The sequence below is a fragment of the Sardina pilchardus genome, chromosome 20, assembly GCF_963854185.1.
Source record: "Sardina pilchardus chromosome 20, fSarPil1.1, whole genome shotgun sequence".
NCBI lineage: Eukaryota > Metazoa > Chordata > Actinopteri > Clupeiformes > Clupeidae > Sardina > Sardina pilchardus.
Window position 1 is genome coordinate 13,618,156 of NC_085013.1, and position 20,712 is coordinate 13,638,867.

At 42.8% G+C, this 20,712-nt stretch overlaps 1 protein-coding gene across 7 annotated transcripts in view; it reads left to right on the forward strand.

Moving 5' to 3' along the window:
* Window positions 1–6,915: 6,915 nt before the first annotated feature.
* The window catches only part of meis2a (Meis homeobox 2a), a 93,466-nt gene continuing 79,669 nt past the window's right edge, over window positions 6,916–20,712 (forward strand). For 5 of the 7 annotated variants that reach the window (XM_062522983.1, XM_062522984.1, XM_062522987.1 and 2 more), the window contains exons 1-6: window positions 6,916–7,585; window positions 8,112–8,341; window positions 9,079–9,220; window positions 9,592–9,642; window positions 10,239–10,289; window positions 10,802–10,951. In XM_062522983.1, the coding sequence (XP_062378967.1) occupies window positions 7,574–7,585; window positions 8,112–8,341; window positions 9,079–9,220; window positions 9,592–9,642; window positions 10,239–10,289; window positions 10,802–10,951 (636 nt within the window). In that variant the 5' untranslated portion in view covers window positions 6,916–7,573. Of the gene's footprint in view, window positions 7,586–7,764; window positions 7,856–8,111; window positions 8,342–9,078; window positions 9,221–9,591; window positions 9,643–10,238; window positions 10,290–10,801; window positions 10,952–20,712 lie in introns of those variants that run through there. The other 2 variants (XM_062522986.1, XM_062522989.1) reach the window with 1 other exon arrangement.

Here is a 20,712-nt window from a genome sequence, read left to right on the forward strand (position 1 = left end):
ATGTGTTTGCTTGGCCATCGGCATGTTGGTTCATAACCACATACATTAATCTGTTTGTGTACATGTCTCTGTGTCTGAATATAGGTCTTACATGTAAAAATGTGTTTACTTGTTTGTTTGTGTGTGTGTATGTGTGTGTGTGTATGTGTGTGCGCTTAGGCATGTGTATTTCTCTCTGAGTGTGTGTGTGTGTGTGGCATAGTGGGTCTTTATGGTGCGATATTTACTCAGAGACGTGTGTCTGACTGTTGTCACAGCCTCCCTCCCTCTCTCTCTCTCTCTCTCTTTCTCTCTCTCTCTCCGTGTCCCTGTGGCACTCCTCTCATTTCCGTCTCCGCTGTGGATAAGCAACGGGCTGCAAAGGGAGCACTTGGCTTTGATATTTCACTCCTCATTTGAATCAGTGCTCCCTTTATTTGACAATGCTCAGTAATTACCTGGGTACCTTGCTTGATCATGTGAACTCTTCCAGAACCGAGAGGGAAACGCTCAAACAGGAAGAAACGGGGAAAAACAAAACACCCAACAAACGTGGCAACTGCATTTGTTTAAATTGGAAGGGCTTTTAAACAATTCATGAGTAAGGGGATTTCGCTCTCTCTCTCTCTCTCCTTTCTCTTGTACACACACACACACACACACACACACACACACACAAACACACTCACGCATATACACACAAACACACACACTTTTTCTCCCTCTCAGAAGAAACTGGTGATGTATTCCACAAATATAAGTCGTTGTTTGTGATCAAGAGGCCTCATGGTCTGATGTAACTCACTTTGTGGTGGGTCAGTCATAACACAAAACAGATTGGCGACCTTTTTTCCACACGTTTTACGAGAACCATCCTCACTTTCACTGGATCACCGCGCTTGAGTCGGCCATCTCTAGTCAACGCTGCTTTAAAATCAATATAAGTTGCTATTATTCAGTATAGATGGCTCTAGTGTATAATGTTATTGCTTATCTCCACAGCTTGTATGTGTGTGTGTGTGTGTGTGTGTGTGTGTGTGTGTGTGTGTATGTGTGTGTGTGTCAGTTAGCTCCAACTAAGTAGACTCATTTTCAATAAATACTTTTTTTGAAACATCATAGTGTAAATATTATACTGTCTGTCAGCCCCAAAAACTTTTCCAGAGAAAGTCCTTTCTGCTGTTGACTCCTGATTAATCACTATTGCTGTGTTCTCACTGTATCGTCAACATCTTTTCAGTATTTTCTTACTGCAATTAGATGTTTGGTTTATGGTACGTGCAGCTTCTCTCAATAGATTTCAGTGATGCCAAAACACAAGACGACATCAGCCTAGAGTTCATCTTTGCAAGCTCTAGTTATATCAAATATTTCAACTAACCAAACTGATAGACTAACATTTCTTATTCAGTTAATGATCATCATTAATCATGTGAATGATTAGAATCATTACAGTCTGTCAATGCAGTGAGTACAAATAGCTGAAAATATCTTCATTCAGTATTAGTTTGCGTCAGTGATAAGCTTAGTTTGCGTCAGTGATAATTAATAGCAGTGTAGCCACCATCACAATCAATAGGCACCATATTTCAGCATAATCATGACCCAGTTTGCGTTGTTGAGCGACTTCAAAAAACTTGTGAGATAACTCCATGCATTCTTTCTGTGTTGGTTCTGTTGTTGGCAGACTGAAACAAGTGTGTGAAGCTAGTGGCTTATAAGAATAATTTTAATGTGTGGTGAGGTGCACATAAAAAAAAAATCAGTTTGAGCCTCTCCATTGCACATCTAACACTAAACAAACACTACAGTCTTGATATTTTCATATAGCCTGTCTTTCATTCGAGTCCTGTGTCCAGTTTTTGAAAAGAGTACCATACAGTAGCCTACAGTACGTTCCCAAAAGGGGTCTCTTATTTGTACTCTGGGCTCTTTGGGGATAAAAGTGCGTGCATAATAATGAGTCTGGCCACATTCTTTCCTGAAGGCTTGTCGTACATACACACAAGGATGAATACACAGCCACCAATTGTAAGAGTTTGTGAGTAAATAACATTTTATTTTACTTCAAAACACCGCATACAGAAAGTTGCCTCTTGAACACTAAAATAAACATGAACATTCAAATAGACAAATAAAACAAATATACACAAAACTGGTTAAACATTCCTCTGAGATAGCTGACTGGATGACTGGAGGGGTTCACTGAGCTAGGAGTGTAAAGAGAATTGAATAAGAGAATTATGTCTCATAACATCGGTAATGGACGAGGGAATGTCACTGGCGCCTAAAGCCAGTTTTCCTTTGATCACTCGGGGAGGCCCTCTCCATCGGACATTTCTTTTCGCTGCAAAGCATTCAGAACAATGATGCTCCGATAGTATAGATAAGGACCCATGTATTTCATACGAACAAGGGCCAATATTGCTACTTAAAGCCTCTGAAGACTGATAAATGATGAGCGACAGAGGCACAAAGAGAGGGTCACCCCGATTAACTTTCTCCTTTCCCGATTTTCCTAAACTTCCCCCAAATTGCATTGGAGGTTGCCGAGAACGGGAGCTGCATCTTCAAATCTATTCGGTGTAGCCTACCTAAATTAGAAAATGATCAGTTGCGTTTCAGCGCCGAATAAACCAGAGAAGGCAAAGTTTATATTATTCACGAGATTTTAAAAAGAAAATGTATAATAGCCTGCCTTTTTAGCCTATATCGGGGGCTCAGTTTTTTCCACGTTTGCCAAATCTAATGTTTGTTTTATGCAGAATGCAGTTTTAAAAAAATGGTATTGAGTCAGCGTGGCGTTTGATTAAAATTATATGGTAAATAAAATTGAAAAATAAAATAAATAAAAAAGCACAACTGATAAATGAATCGTATAAAATGTTTTCTCGTCAAATGTGTTAAAACATTTGTGCGTCCATGTTATTTAAATAATATGCAGTGCGGTAAAGTGCTCTTAGTAGGCTACACGCAATTTTAGAGAACCATATAAGAGGCAATGTAGCATAGAACAACAACAACTAATAATGGCCTAATAATAATGATGATAATAATAATAATAATAATAATAATAATAATAGGCCTAATAATAATAACACCATCAACGCAGTCACTTTAGATCAACACATTTTAATAAACACGTTTTGGGTTGAATGCAGAAAATGGTAAGCAATATTTCCGTCCAACTAAAATGTTTGTCAGATACAGTCCACAAAAACGGATGACATTCAAATACTTTTATAAGAGTAGCCTACACAAATACACAAGCCATTTTTCTAAAACGATATGGGCATATTTGAGAGATTATCAGCTTTAAACAGGTAAGGATATCTAAATAAAATACTAAAAGTGTATTTGAATTGTGGACTTCTTCATTATTTTTTCGTTAATTCTCGGTAGAAATCAATCAAATGAATAAACATTTAGAAAGGTACAAATTTTAGAAAAGCTATAACCCCATCATATAATTAGAAGTAGCGCAACTTTTGTGAATTAACTGTTGGTGTGGGGAAGGATCCGCTAGGTGTCACTACAGGGCCGCAATTTGATATAGTCTGCCATGCTTCAAGCCACAGATAGACCCTTACAGATTTCAAGGGAATGGCAGGGCACCCTTCTCTTTCTTGCAGCCTGACCAACTCGTTCATGCGAGCTGGTGTGGAGAACACACGACTTTGGAAGAGAGGAATTTACAGTTAGCCGCGAAACTTTTACAAGTATTTGAGTTGCCCATGCAGTCTAGCTTCAAGTCACATTTCACTGGGGGTCAAAGAGAGTTCAACACGATGAGGTAATGCTAAGGAGGTTGCCAAATGTATACAGTTGAGGAGAATCTTATTTAAAATATACAGTTTGTTCCTCAGTTTGCACTTTATTTCCATCTACTCCCTAGATAGCATTAACACAGTGTTAAGATTGGTACAGATGAGTGAGCAGAGGCTTCAATTTACCCTGGGCATAGGCTAGAGTGTGTTTTTACATTAAATTTAACATGCAGTTTTGACCTCAGCGTTGATACATGCAACTTCAAAGCATATTTATAATTACCTAGGCTTCAACCTTTATTCCCAGACATCTTTAAAAATGGCATTACCAACAAGAATTGTCTTAGGGAGGTCAATGTGATCTGAAGTATGAGTCTTTCATCGTACACTGCTTTAAATTACACACTTTTGTAAACAAAGGTAAACAAACTCAAAACAAAGTTGCAAATAAGATTACGCCGTTTGTAGTTGCTCAGCAATAGCTTCAAAGAGGAGGTTTTCAGTATACTCTGCATTAGCGATGGCAATCAATTACAAATGATCGCCAAATATTACGCATTCTGTATAATTATGTTTTGCCATATCCAGCGCAAAGGTTAAGGGAACCCGTTTGTAAAGGTAACACTTTTAACAGTATCTACACTAGGATGTGCCACGAAGTGGCTCCTTGGCCCCGTGATTGTCTCGATAGTGTTTTTCTTGAAATGGATCCTCAGTCCCCTAATGAATCCGAACGCAGCTGGGCATGTCCCACGCGGACACCGAGAGCTTTAACCCTAAACTGACCTCAATTTGACACCACGAGATGAAATTTTACCGCCTGTTAATGCCATCTTCTGCAGAGGCGTGGGACCTGTACGCCGAGTCTACTGGAACACTGATTTCATTCATGGCCCTTATTTTTGGAGATAAAACGCTTCTTGTTGAGGCGTATCAATTTGCAAAAGTAAGGTTCTTGCAGAGAGACTATGGCATATTCATGTGCGCCGATTTGATACATAATATCTCCACCAGTGCTTGGTTAATTATTGGGACTTTTTGTTTACAAACTCAAAGCACTCCAAAACATAGCAGTGTGATAAAAAAAAAAAAAAGTCATAGTAACAATTCATGCTCATGAATGGTGGTGTTGTCATTCAGGCCTTTTATGTATGGCAATTAATGTGTTGATCTATTTAACTTAACCTATGGTCTTGGACTTTAGAGCCTATACTAAATAAATAGTGGGCTAGAAAACAATTAGTTGTTTACCAATCAAACATTTATTAGAATTCAGTTTCAAATTGGCCTGTGTCCAAGGGCACGATTTAAATGCACTTAAGTAATGTTGGTGTAGATTGACTATACTGTAGGTCATCGTGTTGAGAGCAAGTGCTTAAAATATTAAAATCGCAAACCTTTTGCCAAGGGTTAACACAAGCCAGGAATGAAAGAAGAAGAAAACGTAAATACACTTAAGTCCTGTTCAAGTGTAAAGGAATATGCCGACAGCTTCAAATAATACCCTGGGTTCTCATTTTCTTGCCGCACTGTGATTAAGTCCACTCCTACCGCTTTCGGTAATGACGATAATACTATACGCACACTCAACTTTTTGACTTTTATCTCCAACTGGTCCTCTTAAGACGCACGTTACTGACGATTCACTAAGCTTGTAACAAAAGGATATTCGAAAGACTTACCATATTTGTCCGGTGATGATTCTAGCGTTAGGTTAGGCTAGAAGACTCAGCAAAGGCGAGTATTTGGAAGTGTTGATTTAATAACAAAGTATCAGTCTTCAAATGCTTAGCCAGCCTCTCTCTCTCAATACGCAGAATGCAGCGCTGACCAGCCCGGGAGAGACTGCCATACCTCTCTGCTCAACAGTGGAGTTCCCCTCTCTTGCTCTATTGCATGTTAATGTCCGCAGAGCCGTTTGTCAACCCTTCAGTTCTACTTTTTCTTGTAGGGCTCCCCACCCCCTTGTGTCACAAACATAATTGTTGTTACACTGCATCGTTTATGATATCGTTATAATTTCTCTCACTGCTTCGGAAAGCCTTGTGTCTTGTTTGTCTGTTGGGTAGATTGTTGACCTTATTGCTCCGTCCATTTCATTCCCCCGCCAGTGTGCCAAGCGCATCCCATTCGTGCATGGTGAATTTCGACAACAAAATATCGGAGCCATAAATGTTACCATTTGTGAGAAAACGTATCGATACGGTGATGTCATGCGCATAACAATCTATATTAGCCTATTATTGATGAAACTAAATAGCAGAAGGGAGTGATGGCCTGTTTAGATTTTAAGGTCAGAAAAAGCTTGGACTTGGAAAAAAGAGAGAGGGGCAAGCCGTAGTGCAATCGATGAGTAAAGCTTTTGCCCCTCCTCGAAACTTCAAACTCTCCCTATGATTGATGATCTTGGGGAGCTCTCGTAATTGACTACTCTGAGGTAAGGCACGGATTTCTATCTAGAGATACGATTGGACGGAAGACACATACAAAATTACTTTCCTCGCAAAAACCCTTTCTCTTTGGAAAAGTTCATTTTGTCTGAAAAGGGGTGGTCAATATCACTTCATTTGCCTTATTCATTGGGGGAAAGGCCTTGGATTCTCGAAGAAATAGTTTGCGTGTATGGAGATTAAAATAATGCGTCAATAGATAAGATTTTTGTCAGTCGTTTACAGTATAACCTACTTATGAATTGAGTTTCAGATAGCCTATTGGGGTTTTGTGTTGTCAGTTTATCGCCACCTAAGTGGAAACTTACAGTTGATAAAAACTTACGATAACTATCAAAACAACCACTGGAACAAGTTGGCACACTGCAGCGGTGGTTTATTTGAAATGCGCTTTGGAGTGCAGACCGATAAAAGTTAGTCTTACGACATGTGCGGTGCCTCCGTATTTTAACACTGAAACGGCTTGTGCTCTTTGCCTGCAATGTTACCAGCACAAACGCCGAGCTAAACGTAAAAGCAGATTAGGCTACAGTATAACCGCGCTCCGTTCTTGTCCATCTTCTGCTACTTTTAGGAGCTCATATTGCGAGCGAAATCGGTGGAGAGCAGATGCTGTGTTGTTTGGCTCCCCCCGTGAGGAGTTGAAGCCGTCCGTGTGCATACTCTGCATATCACAGGCTTTGGTCTCTCCTCTCTTTCTCTTGCTGCTGTAGGACTGGCTATGGCCACCTCTACTTCCGGGTTCCGTCATTTCATTCTCCCGCCGATCAGCGCTGCGAACTGACTCTGTTCTATAAGCAAGCTAGCAGCCAACCTGCCAACACTCGCTGACACTCACTCATCTCAGACTGCGAGATAGACGAAATACCTACCGGGAAAAGGAACGATCTGAATTGCAATCTCTTAATTTCTTTTACTTTTTTTCTTTTTTTACAGTAATGATAAAACAAGATAGCGATCCGGAGGCATAAAGGAGACGCGGAGTTGTTGGATGAAAACGGGCTAAAAAGATTCATCCTCTCTTGAACATCATCACCAACCATCATTCATTCATTACCTTGACAACCTCTGGCTTTGATTGACAGCTGGAGTGGCAAAAAGCCATGAGACACGACAGTTTAGTTACATGCAGGTTGTTGATGGGCCGATTGTAACCTTCAGTTTGGTGGTTGACATTTTTTTTTCTTTTTTGGGGGCAAAGAGGAAAACAAGAAAAATTGCAAAACTCCTGATGCCTCTGCTTGTTCTGAACCACATTGGAGAATAGGAGAATTCACCAAGTTGGTTGAAAAGGGAATCTTACCACTAAATCACATTCTTACCAGACTGGGATATTGAATATACGACACATCCAGGAGTTTATTGGAGCGCAGCCTGATGGCGCAAAGGGTAGGTTTTAAATCTCCAACACTTACCTATACAAATCCTATCGGAGGGCCTCGTCTATCGCTATCCGCATGCCGGTGGCGGTTCATTTGCAAACTACTACAATCTGAGGCATTTTATTTGACATTTTTGCTGTATCTCAACTCGTCCAGCGGCGTGACAGCCCCTACCATACCGGTGATCTCCGCGGCATTCGTGGAGCTGTTTTAAAGGGACTCTAAGTAACACGAAAGTAACTCAGCCTCGGGGATACAGAAGTTTAGAATGTTTTTGGTAATTTCAAAACTATCAGTTTGTACTTAAATGTAGAATAACCAGTGCCGTCATTTCCTTCGACGCACTATTCTTAACAATAATAATACTTTTTAACCTCGTGTAGCTTACACACTGTGTTTGGTTTGTTATGGTTTTCCCTTTTCCTTTCCTTTCATTTTTGAAGGAATCACTTGATTCTTTGACACCACTCCTGTACACTTCTGTGATACAAAAGTTTCCTTGTTTCCTCTGATATGATTTTGTTTCACTTTAGTACGATGAACTGGCCCATTATGGGGGAATGGACGGAGTTGGAGTTCCGGCATCTATGTACGATCCGCATGCTCCTCGACCGCTACCCCAGGTCCACCACTTGAATCATGGACCTCCGCTCCACGCCAGCCAGCACTACGGTGCACATGCACCCCATCCCAATGTAATGCCCACCAGCATGGGCTCAGCTGTCAACGATGTTTTAAAGAGGGACAAAGATCTAATTTATGGGTGAGTAATAATTGTGTTTATTTTCTACTTTTTCCAAAATGCTTTCAAAACACGGGGTGTTAAAAGTGGAACTGTCATGTAGGTGCAAAATATTATTTCCATGATTAGCCTAACATTTTAAACTTATTCTGCGTTTGGTTAAACTACAGTCAGTTTAATTTTAAAAAATATGACTAGGCTACGTTTACTCTTGTTAGTGTTAGTCAAATGTGAGTCGTCTGTATTTTAAAAATAATAATCTTGACCCTGACTTGTCAATTAACAATAACAAAGTCACTAAACACATGGATAATAAAACAGGTCAGGACACCATACACATATTTAAATGCGCGTTATTTATTTTCACACACTTTGTATATGTATATGGACTATAATTTTGACAGTATCACTGTGCGGATTGAAAATGAAATACAAGTTAACACTATTTAATGAAACACATTATGCTTGAACTAGTTTACAAAAAATAATATTTGTTGTCGATTTTAAGAATAACTATTACTATTTTAGTTGTACAACAGCATGTGGACGCAAAGCTAGTGTGAGAACAACTAAAGGATTTTGTCTTTACATGTCAAGTTGTAAGCAGACAGCAAGGGAAGCCATGGCCGGCACTAATAGAGAAAATAATGGCGTCGATATATGTTTTAAACTTTTACAAACATCTTCTAGTTTATAATATGTCACTTTAAACTAAGTAGTCGGCTATGTTTCGCTTAGTTCATGTTCCCTTCTTGCAGTCACCCTTTATTCCCCCTCCTTGCCTTGGTTTTTGAGAAGTGTGAGCTGGCGACGTGCACTCCCAGGGAGCCTGGGGTAGCAGGCGGCGATGTCTGCTCCTCCGACTCCTTCAACGAGGACATCGCAGTCTTTGCCAAACAGGTCACTTTTATATACATCCGTCTGCCATTTGTGTTTTGTATATTTGAATAAGCCTTTGATAGCAGTACAGGAAAGAACTGTGGACTAAAAATGCATTTACTGACTGAAGAAGTTTCTCCTAATTTTGTATCGTAAAAAATATTACAATAAGTCTAGCGAATGACACGTGAGGTAGCCTATTGTCATTGGCACGTGCATTATTTTGCTAATAGCACAATAGAGGCCCGTCACAACTTTAATTTAGGATACAGAACTATTTTCCTAAATAACTTTGTTATTTTGCCATGCAGTTGGCTATGGTTGTAGATGTCATTGTGTAATATAGTTATATCACGTGATCAAATTAACCTCCGCTTCTGGTGATATTTTAGGTCCGTGCAGAAAAACCTCTATTCTCTTCAAATCCAGAGTTGGACAATTTGGTAAGCGTGATTCAAGAACACTTTCGTATTTCATCCATATGTGCTGCATTTGCCACTAAATGTTATCGTTGTTTTGTCTCCAACCTGCACCCCTGTTCTTGACATTGCAAAGTAAATATAGGAGGATTTGATGCAAAAGCACAACACAGATGTTCGACAGGTTCCTTTGAAGTGAACAAGGGGAAGCTCGGAGGGGTCTCGAGTGGCAGAGCATTAGGCTACCATAGGAGGCCGTGAGGGAAAGCACTGATTAGGGGAGTGTTAACGCGGTGGCTCAATGTAGGGGTGAATCCGCCATCGCGTTTGCATGGATGTGCATTTTCTGTTAAACCCATGCAACTAAATTTGTTGCTTTAAGAAATCAGCCATTCAGTCGAGGTTGTCATATTATGTGTCTTTGATAAAATATTTGTAAAATGTTAGATGACGCACCTGCCCAGTGTTCATGGTAAATATAAAGGGACAATTAGGCCTACTTAAAAAAAAGTGCAATACGAAATCCTTCAAAGGTAGTACATTTTATTATTGTAGTGCAACGACAACACGGCTGTCAGCGGCTACCATGTTAAAGCATGTTATATATTCCTTTTTTTCAGATGATACAAGCCATACAAGTTTTGCGGTTTCATCTTTTGGAGTTAGAAAAGGTAAATGGGCCTCTAAATGTCTTTACTGCGGTTTGTCTTGAGCCGAATAAAAAAAGAATGGTTATATAGGCTACCAGTGTAGAGCATGGCGCTGTAGTGACCAACTGATAATGTTCTTCTGAAAATATTTGATGCACTATATATTAATATTTTATTACTATATTTATGTATGTTGCAGTTGAATTAAATGCTCAAACACTCATTACGCACTATTGTGGGATATTGATCAAACTGTTGACCATTGTTTAATATCAAATGCGATGGGGGTGAGAGTGTGCTAGTATAGGTTTAGAGGATGCAAAATATTTGTCTAGGTATTTTATCAGCTTGTGCACCATGTTTATTTTCTGTGCATTCAACTTGTTGCGCCAGTCTCTTGAGAATAATAAGGGCTGCAACAATTGCACTATTGTTTCCTTGTCGCGCCCGGTAATGCCCCATAATTGTGATTATTCTTGGACCGCCTGTGGAGTTTCCCTTGTCCTGAAAAATATATGTTCTTTTGCCTTTAGGTTCACGAGCTCTGCGACAATTTTTGCCATCGGTACATCAGTTGTTTGAAAGGGAAAATGCCAATAGACCTAGTTATTGACGAACGGGATGGCAGCTCAAAATCGGACCACGAGGAACTCTCGGGATCTTCAACCAACTTAGCAGATCACGTAAGTAACACGGGTTTAATTGGTTTCATAACAGACTATTGTCTTGCCGTGATGTGTCGCTATGGCGCGTGTGGCGCCGCTTCTGAGCCTGTTGACAGTGTGTGTGTGTGTGTGTGTGTGTGTGTGTGAGAGAGAGAGTGTGTGTGTGTGTGTGTTTGCGCGCGCACGCGCGTTTGTGTCTGTGCGCGCTCGCGTGTGATAATGCTTTTGAGAGTAGTCACTAAACTGGCGATGGTGTACTCTTTGGTAGAACACAGAATAAAAACGCAAAGGCACAGGTCACATAGCCTATATTTTAGTAATTAGCCATCGTTTTAGATGATATGTTCTAATCAAAATCTCCTTACGATAGGGCGAGTTTGGTCAGTTTTCTTTAATTTAGTAATGTTTTTGTTGTGGTTGGAGGCGTCAAAGGCCTCTCCCGGTGTCCATTCCGTACAATCTGAGGATTTGGTTGTATGTGTTTATCTCTTGTGTTTGGCTGGAATGGTCGCTCCTCGGTTAAAACGTAGAGTGAGTAGGCCAGCATTCTTTAGCACTGATGGGCTTTCGTTCGTGTAGGCTATGATCCTCAGTTGTATGTGCTGTTTTTTGAAAAAGAACCTCGTGCGTAAAACACAACTGCAAAGGCCATGGGGTACAACCCAGTAGACAACCCTCTAACTATAGCTGTGGGATTTTACTTCATAAGCGCAGAGAAAGTATTAAGCCATGCATCTGAAGCTGCCGGGGTGCCCTCAATGTCAAGTTCATAATGTGGCATCAGAGCTTCTTTTACGTCTGGCAGCGTAGTAGTGACGTTACACGCTGTTGGTTAATGTGTTTAATTGTTTCCTATTGATCGACTTGTGGCTTGCTCTCTGAAGCACTTCTGCTCCCTGCGCCCATTTTACGGTCACAATATGAACTGAATTCAATAATATGTACCTGAAGCACGCCTTTACATTGGGTGATCGATCCCGTGGTTTTAAACGAGCTTTGCAGGGCAATAAATGTAGCACGAACATACGATTTGAGTTTAATGTGCTGTTGAAAATTAAAGTTTTTTTTTAAATTGTTAATTGTTTTTGGTGGTTATGGCGTGTATGCTATTTAAAGAGTGAGTGCAGAAATAGGCCTATTGGGTGAATCACGACAGAATGACTGGTTATGTATCAGCGGCCCAAGCTCAAGCCTATTAGGAATTAAAGCAGATTTAAGTGTTATGCAAAGTCAACGGACTGCATCTGTTGGGTCTTGTTATAATAGCGACGGGCTGGCTTTGAATGTCCGCAGTGCATGCATGGTTGCTTAAATACTGCAAGGTGAACAAAACCAGAATTAACGTGGATAGTAGTGTGGAACGGCGGTTGAAAGCCCCGCGAACTCTGCATCTCGCTCCGAATAAGTGTAGAAATGAGGCATGCTGTTGTTTATACCGAAGAGATTAGATAAACTAGCCTGTTTAGTTTCGTGGCAGATGGTTGATGCTCAAGCCAATTTCCAGCTCCCTCGCAATGTTTAGACCGCGCCATTGTCATCCGGCCACTTGTAAGACATACAATTTTGATAATTAGAAAATTAAATAGGGTGATATCAGGTAAAATGGGCCATCAGGTAAAATGGGCCGATTAAGGTTTGGGGGTCCCAGCCCCTCTGGAATTTAGAGCCAATGACTGCAAAGGATGTTAAACTGTTGTCATAACTGTGCTTGACAAGTAACAGGTGATTTGATTGGTTTATGGTTGCTATGGTGGGCAGGGCAATAATGCTAATCAAGACTGCACCAGAAAACTGTGTGGTAAGTAGCCTGGCATAGCGAATCTGACTAAACTATTATAAGGATGATAAATCTATAAAAAAACAAACTTGCCCATAAAAAAACTATGCAAAATATCTGTCTTGATGGCATCCATCAGACTTAATGTTGTTAGCTTGGTATATGAACATATTTTTTGGAAAAATCATGTTTTTCTTGGCGGCCCAATTTACCTTAACCCATTCAGGTAAAATGGGCCATATGGTTTCAGCTAAAATGGGCCATCCTATGGGCCCATTCTAATGGGCCAGATACACATGTGTGTGAGTGAGTGTGTGTGTGTGTGTGTGTGTGTGTGTGTGAGTGTGTGTCACGGTGTATCTCTCTCTCTGTGTGTGTGTAGCCTATGTAGGTGTGTACACACACACACCCACACATGCACCCACACACCGACTGACACACACACACACACACACGTGCACGCACACAGTCTCACACACACACACACACACACACACACACACACACACACACACACACACACACACACACACACACACACACACACACTCACTTACCATGACCCCCCTCCCCCCACCACCAGTATGGCAAACAAGAAGGAAAAATGTTTTTATCACACACACACACACACACACACTAGTAATATTAGTTAGTAATATTAGTATTTTGAATATATCGATTATCAATTTTGAATGTGAATTTTTGTAATTTACACATTTGTTCTAAACACACACCCACACACACCCACACACACCTACCCACACACACACACACACACCACTGGCATCAGTCAGGTTCCAAAATTGACTTTTTTAAGTGCTCATGGGTTTGCACCCACGATGTGTTTTTATTGATGCCACATATGAATATGTTTGTTTAATGCAGTCTAAATGTTATGTGGCTGTATTAGCAATTGTATTTTAAAAATTAAAATGGATAATTATTTATAATTTCCCTTTGAAATTAGACTGGCCCATTTTACCTGAAGCTGCTGGCCCATTTTACCTGAAACTGCTCATGCGAAAAAAGTTGGCACAGCTGATGTTTCAAGAACTGTAGGGCCTAAATACTTATATTTTTTTACATACTTTCAACACAAAAGTATGAAAAACAGTCATTATTAATTATAAAAACACTTGGAAAAGGCATAGATAACATTGTATTACTGTCCCAAGCGATTTACCAAAAAGTGGCCCAATTTAGCTGATATCACCCTATATCAATGGAGAAAATCAGGAGTGGCCATAAAGAAACTTTGGCCGTGCGCGACAGGTCATTTATCCGAAAGTCGTTTGCACTGACCACTTCATTAGGTATTTTAGTTTAGAGCGATTTATATGTCTCTTACGGCAGCAATGACATTTTACAACAGCTAATTGGTGTGGTCAGTGCTACCATAGTGCAAGTTCCTCGCAAGTACGCTCTGGTGCTGGTTAGGGGAGACCTAGCCAGTCGGCTACTGTTTCCTGGCTTGTAGCAGTAGGCATGCGGGCAGATTATTGATATGCAAAACTCAAATTAAGTGTGCGCGCACGCACGCACACACACACACACACACACACACACACACACACACACACACACACACACACACACACACACACACACACACACACACACACACAATGGCTTTCAGTGTTGACCTGTCGCCTACACTGCCATTAACCGAGTACGCGACTTGAGAGGGTGCCACGCACCTGAATGGCGCTATTATGAAAATAGTTACTTGCATGATCAAAACCTGTTGTATTGTTGTAGTGATAGTATCTATATCTTCATCTGTGCTTGCAATTTTTGAATGATAAGATCATCAAGTGAAGGGTTAAACAAGGAACAGCGTATTTGAATAGGAAATAGTTTGAACTGAAGAATAAACATTTCAGTATCTATGTATCTCTGAATTTTGGAATACAATTAGCAAAGCAGAGATTGCATATATGGGCTTAGCTATAGACCAAAGTAGGTTTATTTCTCACTTTGTAAATGTTCTTCACTGAGAAAGCCTTTGCCCTGAGCAAGAGGCGTGTTTGTAGCTGAGGCGAGCATTAAAGCCATATAACTGCAAAGTAAATACATTAGGCATATCTGATGTCAAGTACAAGCAGATACTGGTTTTTGTTTTATTCATTTTATTTTTTATTTTGGTTATGTTTTATTATTCATTTCTGTCTTTTTTGGTTGGAGAGGGGAGAAGGCAATTTGATAGTTAGATATGCTAATTTATTTAGTTAGAATCTCTCACGTCCATTTTTCTTTGCTTTGATATGCATTTTTAATATATAGCCCTGGGCTACATCTCATTTGGTGAAAGTTGCTTTGCCTGGGATGATGAGGCTCTTCATGAAGGAGACAGGCGTTTGTGCTTATTCTCTCTCTCTCTCTCTCTCTCTCTCTCTCTCTCTCTCTCTCTGCTCTACCTGATGGTAGACCCTAATAAGCAGGGTTTTATTTACACTTGAATGCTACATTATCTTTGAGCTGATTGGATTATGGCGTTGTCAAAGGAGACAAGGCCTTTGTCGCGTAGTTGATTTCTTATATTTGCTTCCTGTTACTTCCCTAGACTCCCCCCCCCACCCCACCACCACCACACACACACTGCTCCCCCCACACATCCATAAGCTCCCACTCTCCTTTCTATGGGGGGGGGGGGGGGGGGGGGGTACAAATTAATCATATTGTCATACGGATGAAAAGTGAAAACAAGCTCAATCTCCCCCAGTGAACAGTGTAGTTGTGTCGTGTGTCAGTACGGCCCTGTTTGCCTTTTAATTACTGCAATAAAATTTCAGCCGGCTCTATTCTACATCCAATTAAGGCCAAGAATGGAATTAATGCCTGCTGAATATTATCAGTACTAATGAATTTGTCTTTGTGCCTGGGCCCCACCACTGCACAGTTTTCTCTCCCTCTCTCTCTCTCTCTCTCTCTCTCTCTTTCTTTTTTTTTTTAATCAAGCGCACTTCACGTTCGCTGCAGTTGTTTCACAGCTTGCTCGGGCTGAAACCCTCTCCCGCCTCAGTGCATAGTTTTCGAGAGAGCGCACCGTGAAGAAATATTGTGGCATGTGTGTTTCTGGCACCCCATTCTTCTCCAGTGCTCGCGGCTCATGCTTGTAGTTCCTGCCGAGGTTACGTGTAGGTTATCTAAGCCCTGCACTGGCGCACTGAAGGCTCCTCTGTTTACATGTTGTTCATTTCCAAGTCAAGGTAACCCGCAAGAAATAATAACCTCACAGCAAGCACTAAATCTCCCCACTCGCTCTCTCTAAAAGGTGTTTTAATGGTCTGTAGTTCTAAGGCTATTTGCATGGTTTGGGCCACGTTCGGCTGCCTGTGCGCACCCGTGTGTTTGCCTACATTTAGCCTACAGGGCTCCTAAAACCGCTGAACCGTGGGTTTGTTCAGTTGTGGAGGTTCTCCGAATGAAGTAGCACGTGCAGGCTGCCTGTGTTTGGATCCAGCACCCCCCCCCCTCCCCATCCCTACACACACACTCGTACACACTTATACACAGAGTCAGAGGCATAGCACAGTGACATCTGCCATCTCGGATGATTGTTTTGTGATGGTACGGCGTCTAGCTCGACATATCCTGTCTGATTAGTGTTCAGATGCTTGGGCCTGCTGGCATGCCTTCCTAATGAGCAATGGAAGAGAAGCAGGACTTGTTGCTCTCCTCGCGAGTGATGTGTGGCCACGACGCCAGCACAGATGAGAGCGACCTTTGGCACAGATGAGAGCAATATTTGGCGAAGCTGTAAGCTCAAATATGCATAAGTCTGTTGTGCAAAAATGCGGTGCATTGTTTTTTTTTATTCACAACGAGTACAGCCGGGGAAAAAAGTGACAGTTTGGTGTGTGTTTCGAAAGGTTTGTTTTTTTTTATCATAATTTTCCCCTCATCTGTCTCTGTTATTGAGGGAGGCAGTTCCTAGATTTTGTGCATGTTGTTGTTTACATGCATCAGAATAGGTCCCAAAAGGCTTGCCGCCTTGGGATTAAAGTTTTTTGCTTCCTTTGATAAAATAATTGTGCTTGTAATGTGCTAGTCAGGGCATTGTGCAAAATACCACTTCAGAAAATGGAGCCACACACAAAGTCACACACACACACACACACACACACGCACACACACGCACACACACACACACGCACGCACACACACATACACACACATACACACATAAACACACACACACACACACGCATGCACGCACACACTCACATACGCACACACCCCATACTCCACACACTCATATATTTTAAAACAATTCAGCTGTCAATTATTTGATGGCAAATTAATGTTCCTTTTTTAAAGCATGGGAGATAATTGACGGTCTTGTAAATAGTGAAGAGTTGAATAGTCGTGACCCTGCACTTGAATGTCTTTTCGGCGAGGCTATGTAATTACGTGTTAAATTCGACAAAAATGTGTGAGGAGTTTAGGTGCAAGATGCGTCTTGAAACGCCAGCCGGCGGAGATTTACGGCCTGGTGTGTTTCTCGTGTGTCAGCAGGACGGGATGTGTAGCTCGGAGTTCCCAGCCATAGCATGCAGCACTATGCACCACTCCCCTCCACACACACACACGCACACACGCACGCACGCACACACACGCACACACACACACACGCACACACACACGCACACACATACGCACGCACACACACACACACACACACACACACACACACACGCGCACACATTCGCACGCGCACACACACACACACACACACACACACACACACATACACACACACACACACACACACACACACACACACACACACACACACCTCTGTGCTCAGTGTGTCTCCCCGCTACACATACTTTCGCTCTGTAGATACATCAGGTTTCCTGGGAATTTGAGACCAAATTCAAAGACAGTCCTAAATCAATTTTATTTGAAATTTTAAGCGATAGGATAGGGAGACCAAAAGAGAGAGAGGGAGGCAGAGAGAAAAAGAGAAAAGAAAAGAAGTAAAAAAAAAAAAAAAAAAAGGCGGGAGCAGCGGGGTTGTGTTTTGATGGGCAAGGCAGGTGTGTGTCAGTGCGAAAAAACGCCGTGTAGTACAGCGGCTGAGCCGCCTGCCCTCCCGTGGCCTCCGCCGCGCGACAACAAGCCTCTTCCCCCCGCATTGTCTCCTGCTCTTATATTAATTACAACTCGCATTATCAGGGGCTGGAGCCCCGGCAAATAGACAAGCCGGCCCCAGGAGACCCGAGGGGCTTCCTCGTATCTTATTCTCCATCTAGCCCTATTGTGCCCACAGAGCCTGCGTGTTTGCTCTCTCGCCCGCTCGCCTCCTCCCCGTAACCGGGCTCTTTAACACAATTAGAGAAGAGCATGGAGGGAGCCATGTTTGACTTCTAATTATTCGGAGCTACAGGGAATAGTCACATGTGTGATTATTATTAAGGGGGTTGGATCTGCTCCTCTCTCGGCTTCTTGGCGTAGATTGACAATAAGGGTGTTTGGGTGATGCTGTTTGTGTGTTTTTTTTTTTTTTCACACACACTCACCCCTTTTTCTCTTTGTGTTTTTTTTTCTTCTTCTTCTGTTGCGGCTTGTTTGAACTTTAATAGACTCAGGGGAGTCTTGGCAACTGTGTGTTTTTGTGGTGTGTGTGTGTGTGTGTGTGTGTGTGTGTGTGTGTGTGTGTGTACGTGTGTGTGGTGCGTGTTGTGTTCCTTTGCGTTCATTGAGCACGCCCATGCCGAAGCCGCGAGAGGTCATTTGAATTATTAATTAGAGGGAAAAAGGCTGTTGCTTTTGTGGCCTCGCTGAGTGAGGACAGTTGAGGCATCTGTGGCCATGTTTGATGTCCTGTCGGAGCAGACATGAAGGAACATTTTTACAGTGCGTGCGTATGCGCCTAACGCAACCGGTGACGTCATGGGTGTCTGTTTTGCGCAAGTCACTATTTGACCCTGAAATGTTTTTTTTCTCTCCTCTGCCCTCGTCGTGCCCATGTTATGGCAAAAAGAAAAAAAAATAAACAATTTAGCTTTAGATCCAGATTTCTTTGGAAAATAACACTGCTGCTAACGTTGGCGTACAGCGTGTGATTTTTGAGCTCGGTTCAAGTGTCGTTGAGTTTAAATTAGTCCTGAAGGTGCCGAGACGCCGCTGTTGAAACGGAGCGCTCGCCGCTTTAGCACAGCCTTGCGCTGCGCTGCTAGGAGCAGCGGAGGAGTTTTAGGCCAGGCCTACTACCGGCAATGGATATTTCAGCTTCAGGAAGTGGAACCCAGTCATTTTCTTCCCTTAGAACAACAACAGCACATTCTGAGTACATGAAGTCTGGCTCAGGCACGCTGCATTATACACTGCATGAGAAGTGTTTTTTCTATTTCATTTTTTCTGGACTCGAATCGCTGTGTGCACCCCCCCCCCCCCCCCCCTCCCCCACCACCACCTCCTCCTCCTCCTCCTCCTCCTCCTCCTGCTCCCCCGCCCTTTTTTTATGACATGTTCTCTTAAGACGCATTTGACATGTTATGGGAGAATGAATGCGATTTTTGCATCTGTGAGTGGATGAAAGGAAGGGAAAAAAAAGAGACAGAGAAAGAGAGGTAGAGAGAGAGAGAGAGCAAGAGAGAGAGAGGGAGGGCGCTCCTTATGTCTTGTGTGAGAGAGCTAAATCCTTGTGGAGCTATTGTTTCGGCCCCCACCTCCCCTGTGTACTCCTCTGATAATTCGGCGAGCTCTTTATCTGATTGCCATGCGGTGAACAGCTGACACTGAGAGACTAGAGTTGGGGCTCTCGCGGGCAGGTGCCCCCTTCACTTTGGGGCCCGATGGAGAGAACCAGCGAGAGAGAGAGAGAGAAACACACCCTCTCCACACCCTCCCATAGAGCTGCGGCAGGCCTGCTGGCTAGGCTAGGTTAGGTAAGGCCCTGGCGACTAGCCCTCAGGTCATCCTGGCTGGGAGGGAGAGGGGAGGCGAGGTGAGGCGAGCGCTGCCCACTGCTCTCTGAGCGGATCAGCCGGGCCCTCTCACACAAAGGCAGCTGAGCAGACACTGGACTCTCACAGATTAAGAGTTCAGCAGAGACCTTAATGAGCTTAGGCCAAATGGCAACTCGCTTTCTGGAGATATTCTGCTCCGTGCACTGCTCCACTTCTCTCTCCTTTCTTTCTTTCTCTCTCTCTCTCCGTCTCTCGGTCTGTGTCTCTCGTTCTTTTTTACTCAGTAAGGTCGCAGAAGTTATGCTAGAAGTTATACTCTTAGTTCACATATCTGTGGGTGCACACAGTGTGTACGGCCATGCAAGTGCATGTGGATGTGGGTGTATAAATGGCTGTCTGGGTATGCGTGTCTGTGATGCACATGCATTATGCTGTGTGTGTGTTTGTGTTTGTGTGTGTGTGTGTGTGTGTGTGTGTGTGTGTGTGTGTGTGTGTGTGTGTGTGTGTGTGTGTGTATGTGTATGTGTGTCTGTGTGTGTGTGTGTGTGTGTGTGTGTGTGTGTGTGTGTGTGTGTGTCTGTGTATTCTTTCTGTGAGTGTGTGTATAAAGCTGGGGGGGTTGGTGGAGGGAGGAAGGGTGAACAGTGAAGTGAGCTGAGGTTTTGTGGGAAGCCTTGGTGCAGGCCTGTGTTTGTTTGGCTTGGCTTGGCTCTGTTCAAGGGGGCCGTGCGTGCTCCGGGGGCCTCCGGACCAGACGCGGCCGCAGCTGCCTCACGGCCGCCCGTCCGCCCGCCCCTATCCCGTGCTGTCCCGTGCTGCCCAGTGCTGTCCTTCCCGTGCTGCCCCCGGCTGTCACAGGCTGCAGGTGACACGCTGAATCATATTCCTCAGGGACTGCAGCCGCCAATGACTCCACTGTGTATTTGTGTCTGTGTGTGTGAAAAGCTGACCGTGTGTGTACGAGTGTGTGTGTGTGTGTGTGTGTGTGTGTGTGTGTGTGTGTGTGTAGTGAGGAGGTGACGTACGTGGCCCCCCCCCCCTCCTGACTGGAATGGCAAAGGAAATTCCACCTCTTGCCTGCCTTC